This window comes from Limulus polyphemus, unplaced genomic scaffold (assembly GCF_000517525.1).
Source record: "Limulus polyphemus unplaced genomic scaffold, Limulus_polyphemus-2.1.2 Scaffold1446, whole genome shotgun sequence".
NCBI lineage: Eukaryota > Metazoa > Arthropoda > Merostomata > Xiphosura > Limulidae > Limulus > Limulus polyphemus.
This window is the reverse complement of record NW_013667056.1, coordinates 54166-63371: the sequence shown is the minus strand read 5'-3', so window position 1 is coordinate 63371 and position 9206 is coordinate 54166. Positions and strand designations below refer to the sequence as shown.

General features: G+C 35.1%; 1 protein-coding gene across 5 annotated transcripts in view; it reads right to left on the bottom strand.

The window, feature by feature from the left end:
- LOC106463612 overlaps window positions 1-9206 on the bottom strand; it is a 62957-nt gene that overhangs the window by 5881 nt on the left and 47870 nt on the right. For all 5 annotated transcript variants that reach the window (XM_022391146.1, XM_013923661.2, XM_022391148.1 and 2 more), the window contains one exon: window positions 5547-5719. In XM_022391146.1, coding sequence (XP_022246854.1) covers window positions 5547-5719 — 173 coding nt within the window. The remainder of the gene's footprint in view (window positions 1-5546; window positions 5720-9206) is intronic.

Below are 9206 nucleotides of genomic sequence, written 5' to 3'. Positions count from 1 at the left end.
AAAACTGACCTTTAGTCTTTTCTAAGTGATCTGTTTTGGCTGTGTTTTAGTAGGACTAGTAATTTGTAAAATACAGTTACATTTTAATTATTATACATTATATATATATATATATATAGATTATTGTTATTCAGAAATGAGTTCTTAAACATATTTTCTTAAAACATAGGATAATAAATAAAGAAGTAAATGCAAACATTTATCTCGTCTAGTTACAACATTTGTACTCAGTTGCTGCTTGACATAGGTTGCTAAGCCTTTTAAAATTTTGTAAGTGGAGGATATGAAACGAAATAATATTTTTTGGGTTTTATATATACAGTTGGATAACCAAAAAATCATAAATTATTTCCACTATAATTTATCAAGCTTGGTAACTAAGCTGTATTTCAGTCTAAAAAAATATGAAATTTCCAGCAGACTAAAGACACAACCTACCTCCTTATATCTTGGTTCGAAAGAAAGAGATGGTGTCCTAGGTAGTAAACTGGTTGCTAGTGTTGAATTAAAATGATAAAAGCAAACCTGTCTGGGCAAAACTCGCCACAGAGTGTGATCCAGTGAAAAAAGAGTGGAAAGCAAAGAGACAAGAGGATGACAAAAAAAACCAACTCCTCCTTATAATTCTAGCAGAAGTTGTCAAAACAGCCATAGGGGTGGTCGAAAATCCTCAGAATAAGATCATGAAGAGAATGCATGAGAAAACCAATGGCAGAAGAACATATATCAGCACATATGATGTCCTCCAGCAAGTGATGCAAATGGGCAGCAAAAAAAAGACATAGAAATGTGACGTAACTGATGAGATGCAGCTTTCAAAAGATTCCTGCCTGGAAAGAAAGTCCAGAACAAGGAAGATAAACCAATTTGAAAAGCCACCATGTCAAAGTAACTGGGGAGAACTCTTGGGATACTGAGGAATCCCAATAAATAGAGTTGCGTTCGAGCACCTCAGAAGGCATTAGTGTGAGCCACCTAACACCTCAGGTCTCTGACAGGACATAACAAATGACTTGGGTCTGATCGTTTGTAAATGTGAGAAATATCTGGCCAAAGAATCAGTGAGAAGGATTTATCCCTTTTCCAGGCTGTCAGTGTCTTAGGGAGAAAAGACCTATAAGGGTATAACAGGACAAAATTGGAGTGATATAGATTCCTGAGCACCTATAGTTCAAACAACTCTGACCTTCGAAATCCACATGACAGCAACAACAAAAGATACACATGAAGGAAAAGGTGAAACATAGTACATGAAGCTAAAGGCTCGAATGGATGTTGAGACAAAACATGTAATACCACCTTAATAACCCATTTAAGTAACTAAAAAGGCCATTTGGGATGAATGACACTTAACAAATTTAGAAGGCTGGATGGCACTGCAAATTCAAATACCATCTGATGTTTAGAATATCAAAAAGTATTTGATAAAGTCATCGTATATAAAGCAACAGTAGACAAAGCTAGACCAGAGCCCAAAAACCAGGTCAAATGAAACAAAATATGGTGAGCACCTTTGAGTGAAGTGGGTTCAATTTTCTTGTGAAACCCATTGTCTAAAGTGTGTCAATTCCATTGAGAAATGTCCATTGTGGATCTAAGGATAGACTGAAACACATACAAGGCGACTGCAGAAATTAAACCTCAATGTCGTGCAAAGGACCACCATACATAAAATTTGAACTTGGAAAAGTATAGTTGTAGAATATTGGATTGTGATTGCCTCAGCAGAGATGGCTAATAAGAAAGTGGCAAAGGTGGAAACTCTAGAAGATACATTAGAAGTGGAAACCATGGTTGGAATAAGCCAAATTGGAGCTACCAACAGTACTCAACAAGTAGTGGATCAAATCCTAGCCAAAATTCTGTTACCCTGGGGGAAAAGCATAGAGGTGTAATCCCATCCAATCTAAAGTGAATGCATCTATTGTCAAAGCCCGAGGATGAGGTACCAGGGACCAAAATGCCTGCAACTGAAAGTCCCAATGAGTGGTGAATGCATTGAACATCAGAGACCTGAACTGTGAGCAAATACACTGGAAAACCTCGCAATGGGGCATCCATTGCTATGAAATTCATTACCCCAGGAACATAGCCAGCCAGGAGGCTGAGAAGATGTAAGTGAGCCTAGTAGAGAACATCCAAAGATAAAAATCAAAGGTCTCGATAATGCGTGTCCCCTAGAAGGGAAATGTAAGAGACCACTTTGGAGTTGTTGTAATGAAACAGAACGATAGTCTCCTTTAACAGATCTAGACCTTGAACCATTGCCCGCTGAACAGCAAGCAGTTCAAGGATCTTGTTCTGGAAAGAAGTTTCGTTGTTCACCCATAGACTCTAGAATCCCTGACCATCATTATATGCACTCCATCTCTGAAGTGAGGCATCTTTGAAGAGATGAATCTCGGGATAAAGGGGCAGTATAGAAACACCAATGGTAGTGATGCTCAGATCCAACATCCACTCTAGATCTGAGATGGTGCACTTTATTAGGGAGACAAGATAATCCAGTAGATTGCCATTCATAAACCAATGGTCACGCAGCAACCACATGTGTGTGTGCATACCAAAGGAAACAGAGATTCAAGGGATGCCCACATCCCCAAAAAAGAAAACTATCCATGCAGTAGGAGAAGTAAACTTGAGTAAAGCCTGAATACACGTTCCATATCCTGAGCTGGATGGGAGGTGCCAGCATCCATCTTAAAAATGTGTTGAAAAGGACACCAAGATAAACAATATATTGAGTTGGCAAGAAAATGTATTTCTTGGCTCAGATAAGAAAGCCTGCCATTGTGGCTTCAAAAAGTAGAATCTAGGTATGGTGTTCTTCCAAATGCCAAGATGGTGCCAATCATCCATATAATAGTGTGTGCACACATCCAAACCATGAAAGAGATGAGAAGAAGACATAAGATGCAGAAGCTAGTCCAAAGGGCAGAGCCCTGAACTGCAGAACATGATCATTTCAAATAAAACGTAAATAGTGCAGGATGATGTAGCTATGGGAATGTGGAGATATGCATCGGCAACATCAAACTTGGTCACCCACAGACCTAGTGAAAAACCCAATACAGAGTGATAAAGGACTCCATTGTGAACCTGAGAGGATCTAAGAATTGGTTGAGGTAAAACAGATCAATGATTGACCGCCAAACTTCCATCTTCTTGGGCATAACAAACAAATGGGAATAAAGTCCTAGAAGAATGGGATAAAGTCTCTCTTTACCTCCTCCATGACCAGTAACTTTCTCATTGTCTTGGATCATTGGATCTGTTGGGGGTGGACATACTACAAGTTAGAAGGATAATGGGGGAGGAGAATTGAACTGAATGACTAACCATGATCCCAGAAACAGAAGAAACTGTGATGAAGGAAGTCCAAGTCGCCAGAAAATGTTTTAACCTTGCTCCCCCACACTCTACTAAAAGAGGGCAGACCATGACGCCATTTGCGACAGTCTGCCTGAGTGGAGTAGTCTCTTAATTACGGATGGGATCCATTCTAAGCACCAATAAATCAAGGAGCAGAAGCCAAGGATTGGGACACACAATGATCATGTGCACCTTGAGGCCAACACCAATAAATAATACAAAAAGGCAACACCAGTACAAAATTCCAACTGCTGTGGTGTGCCCATGAATCTCAAGGGAGAAAAGAAGGAGCCTCACATAACTCGCACAAGGATAGAGCAGGTAGACAGCTCCCTCCCACAATGCATCTCTACCCAATAAATCCTGACAACATACAAGCCAGGAAACCAAAGAAAGAGCAAAACAGTAAAGATGGTCAAACGAATCCAAGAAAATAATGATCTGTGTGTAATTGATCACAGGGTTCAGTCTGGAACCCCACATATCCAAAAGAGGATCAAGTTCTTGGGAAACTTAATATGAATCATCTTGGTGGTGGTAAGCCAAAACATGCTTGCAGACGAACGTGTGGGACAAAGCACAGCTATTCCTCACATAATTGAGCTGCAAATCTCCCCACATGAACAACCATATCATGGACAGAGTAAAAACTAAATATACACAGTTAGACCTTTCAGCCATTAAAGGAGGAGTAGATTCAAAGTCAATTGGAGAAATCTCCAAAACTAGACAAACTTGACTGATTAACTAAAGAAAAAGGAGCAGGAGGAGGTTGATCCAAAGTGGCCTCATGAGAAGCTGACCTAGTAAATGAAGGCACTGGAAAAATGCTCATCAGACTGTCCTAGATCATTGAGAAAAGCACCACATAATGCCCTGAAGAGACGCTAAAGGACAGAATATATGTCTCCATCTAAAAACGAATCAGCTCACAGACTGCCTCAATTGAGAGTGAACCCCCTCCCCTGACTGTTGAGAGATGCTAGATATTGTATAGGGGTGGGCTAATTAGTTTCTGTCAGAAACTGTAACCTGTGAATTCATGCCTTAAAACAGCATGTCAAAATTTTTTTTTATTAATATCATTACTTATATCTAAATCCACTAGGTGATGCAAAAAACATAACCAAGTAAGTTAATTATTCCAGCACTTGTGTAAAGAAACCTGTGTCTAAACGCTTTGTCGAGAAAGAGTGATGAAGTTATCTGAATGAGGTGCTTATATACAAGAGGACACACTGACATAGGTGGAGAAAATATCACCAAGGGCAGTTGAGTGGGGTATAAAAGACTGGAGCAAGTGAGAAAAAAGACCAATGCTTTGATGGGCAAATACATGAAACTCTAGTGGTCAAGCGATAGCTATAGGGTCAGCAGATGGTAAGTATGTTATGAAATGACTTTTGTTGAAGAATGACAGAACCTTGGGAAATATCAAGAGACTTGGAAACACAAATTGGTAATATATTTACATTTTATTTTCGTTACATGTCTCTCTAAACGTTTGTCTATTATGTCTAAAGTGCATAGGCCTAGGTCATTGATGTAATGATGAAATTAACAATAAAATCCATATGCTGGGTTAAAACAATGGGAAATACTAATGTGAAAAAATGTTATTATAAACACTGGAAAACATACACCAAAACTAAAAATTTGATAGAAAAAGGAAAAATTTAAAATAATTTGATTCAACATTCTAGCTGACATACTTAAAAGTTGGCATTTTTGTCATAATTTATTGTGCATGAAGAATGTGTCACCCTTTTATATCTGGAGGGCTATAGTCTAATGATGATTACATGATAGACGGGGGACAGTCCATGTTAATAAAAGTAGAAGTGGAAATTTCATTCAAAGTTTGTTGCATGCACAAAAATTTTTGGCAGATGCAAGAGATAATAGCTTTTTGCTCTGTAGAGAGGTGAGTAATGTTCCTTAACATATGGTTACTTCTCAGATTGTATCTTTTAATGGATCTTCAGATTACTTTTTGCTCCAAATTGTTTGTCACATACTATACAACTATGGGATTTTAACCAGAGTGTGTATGTTAATCAAGTTTACTATTTGTTTCAAATTGTTAACCACATACACTACAACTGTATGCTTTCTCTCAATGTATATTCTCATGACTGTTTAGTAAATTTACATATAAATTCTTTACCACATACTGCACAACTGTATGGTTTCTCCTCAGTCAGTATCTTTGCATGACTCTTTAGGTTACTTTCACTAACAAATTCTTCACCAGATACAACACATATGTGACTTGTACTACCACCAGGCATCATCTCATGTTCTTTTAGATGATTTCCACAAAAGTTGTTCTCATACAGCTTTACATCTAATATAAAATATATATATACAATAAATATACTGAATAAGAATATCTTTGTTTGGTATGACTACATGAAAAAATAAACATAAAAGCACACAAATAATATGCTTGTTTTGAAACATACAAAGTACAAGGAAGAAAACAAGATATATGGGGGACCAGACATGCCTCCCTTATGTTAGTTACTCAACACATAGTTAATTCCTTTGGTATCTTGAAACACTTCTTATACTTTTGCTTGTTTTCACTAACATGTGCAGTAAGAATAGCACATTTTACTTGCATCAATATTTTGAACATTGGTATGTTTTATAAAAACTGAAATTAACAGAACAAAACAGAGTTAGGAGATCAGAGACCATATTTTTCTTCAGAACTTATTCTGTACACAGTACATTTTACTACCATTCTAATGTAGGTTATCCTATAGACACAAACTTTCTAAAGTAGGTAACTCACCAGACATTAGATATAATGATAATAAAATCTAGAAAAAAAGTGGAGAAATTGTACCTAGAGTATAATAAGGTATCATTCTTTACATTCACATAAATAACAGTCTGTTGGTTTAGATCTTAGAAAAACAAGTCTGAAATGTAACAAGTCATGTTTGACATCTGAAATGTGTCTTAAGACTGGTAAGTCGAGATTACAATTTAATATGTGTTGTCTGTGTTTGCAAAATCTGTCATTGATTTTGTGACCAGCCTCACCAATGTACAGCAAGTTACAAAGATCACAAACAATGCAGTCTATAACAGATTCTGATTAACATATAAAAGTATTTCTAATGTAAGAATGATTTTGGGAAATGACACAAAAATTCAATTGTCAATGTGTTGAAAAGTTACACATGTTCAGTTGCAGGGGAAAGAACGAGGAGGAGTGTTAGGATGAGCAATTAGACAAGTTAGAATTAACAAGGGTATCCCGAAGGCATTGATTGAGTCTAAAACCAATAAAGGGCTGTTAATGAAAATACCCTTAGTGTCAGTATTAGTTTGAAGATTGTGAAAGTTGTTCTTGATAATTTTGGTGATATGGTAGGACACAACTGGGTGATAAGGAATAACTAAAGTAAACTTATTATGTTCTGTCTTTTGTGATAATGTCTCAAGAGTATTCTTACAAGGTTTATGACCAGCTTTAAAGAAAGCCTTTCCCAAGATTCATTTAGGATAGCCCCTAGAGGAAAAGAAGTCAGTCATTTCTTCAAACTTGGAGACAAAATCATTGTTATCACTACTAATGTGACATAAACACAAAAAATGAGAGTAAGGAAATGAACGTGGTGGGAGATGAATCAAAGCATGAGAAAGAATGAGAGTCCATATGCTTGTAATGAACAATAATGATCAGTTTGTTATTTTCAATGCTGATTTCCAGAAATGACAGGTGGCTGGTAGAAATGTGCCAGATGAAGTTTAAAGAAGGGTTAAAGGCTGAAAGAGAATTAATAAAGTTGTCAAGTTCAGTCCTATTACCAATAAGTATGCCAAAACTGTCATCAATATACCTGGTATGCAAATTGGAAATCTTTCTTGGAAATTGGAAAAAACTGATTTTCCATAGAGCCAACAAAAACTTCACTGATTAGGTGAAGGAACTCAAGAACATTGAAATCCAGGATAATGACTTACTTGTATCACTAGATGTTACTTCTTCATTCACAAATATTCCAGCAGATAATGTGTTAGATACTTTATTCAGATTACTCGATACTGATGACTTACCATTTGAACATATTAATGGATTAATTCATCTGACCAAACTTTGTATGAAAAATTGTGTATATAAAATTAATGAAACATTTTATTAAGTTAACCCTCTTGCTGTAGGCAGGTCAAAGTGTACATGTCATGACGTTTTAAAGAATTACACTCAAAATTTAATTAAATTACATTATCACAATGGTATACAAATAAACTTGGCATAAAAATGTAAATAAATCAAATTTTAACATAAGTTTTAATTTCTAAATTGTATAAGAAATATTTTTAAAAACCCTTAATCTCACCCTAGTATGAGAATTGTGACATTTGATCTTTAAGTATTCCCTCTTCTCTCATTTATTTAACACCCCTCCCAAGAGTAAGAAATTTAATGTAAATTATTAATTATAAGACAGTTGTTACTCAAGCAATGAAATATTTTTATAGCCTTGAATCTTACTTGTTTACAGAGCCATAAACTTATTATTTTACATTGTTTTCTGTAGAGAGAATTGTCTATTTCACTTTCATTTCAAACTTTATTCCCACAGGAAACACATTGGCAAGCTTAGCTAAATTTTAAACTGTTCTTATTACACAGTTAGAAAGCCAGAAAACATTATGATAGTTACAGGATATTGTTTGCTTTTTAAGTGTTATTATTTAGTGTTCTAATGAGAATTATTTAATTAAATAAAAAATATTTAGTGTAGTAGTACCATTAGTATAAAAAAGGAAGGTTAAGTTTTATCAACAGCTGACAGCCAAAATAAAAGGAAAAAGAAAGGAAGACCCAGATAAGTATTATATTACTTTTTTTCACGTGAGAGAAAAAAAAAGTTTTTAATTCATTTAGAAGGCTTCAGAGATTATGCAAATGAAATTTGATAAAAGAAATGAAGAAAAGTATTTTTATTCTTAACATTAAAATCACTTTGCACTCAGAGCAGTCAACACTTTGATTTCATGTATTCACAGAGAAATTTTAATAAAAATACTTCATTAAAAATTCTGAATTTTGTCTACAAAAGACTTGTAATGCTTACAGAAAGCTTGCAAAATTGCTTGGAGATACACAAAACATATCAGAAGTTATAATATGGAAACTCTTAAAAGTAAATTTGGGGTCAATTTTTAGGTCGATTCAACAAAGCCCATAATGAGAGAATAAAGTAATCCCTCATTTATGATTTACTTTACTCCCCTTGTTTCCTGACCTTGTTTATAAAATGAACTTACCCATTGATGGTTGTAGTTGAATATAGGCTAAGCTTATACTGTAGATTATAGACCTGATGATAATAACTGTGTCATGGAAACTAGTCAGCTGTAACTAATAATAATTATTTTACCTTTCATTGTACCAAAAAATGTTGATTTTGTGTTTATTTACTCTTAATATAGTAGCACAATGTGTCTAAAAATAAATTATAAAGTAACATGTACCTATAATGGACTATGAATGTAAGAATAGTGTAACAAGTACCTACACTGGAATATTAATGTACGAACAAAGTAACATGTACTTACACTGAACCCTGTATGTAACAACAGTGTAAAAATGTACCTATACTGGACTATGAATGTAAGAATAGTGTAACAAGTACCTACACTGAACCCTGTATGTAACAACAGTGTAAAAATGTACCTATAATGGACTATGAATGTAAGAATAGTGTAAAAAGTACCTACACTGGAATATTCATGTACGAACAAAGTAACATGTACCTACACTGAACCCTGTATGTAACAACAGTGTAAAAATGTACCTATAATGGATT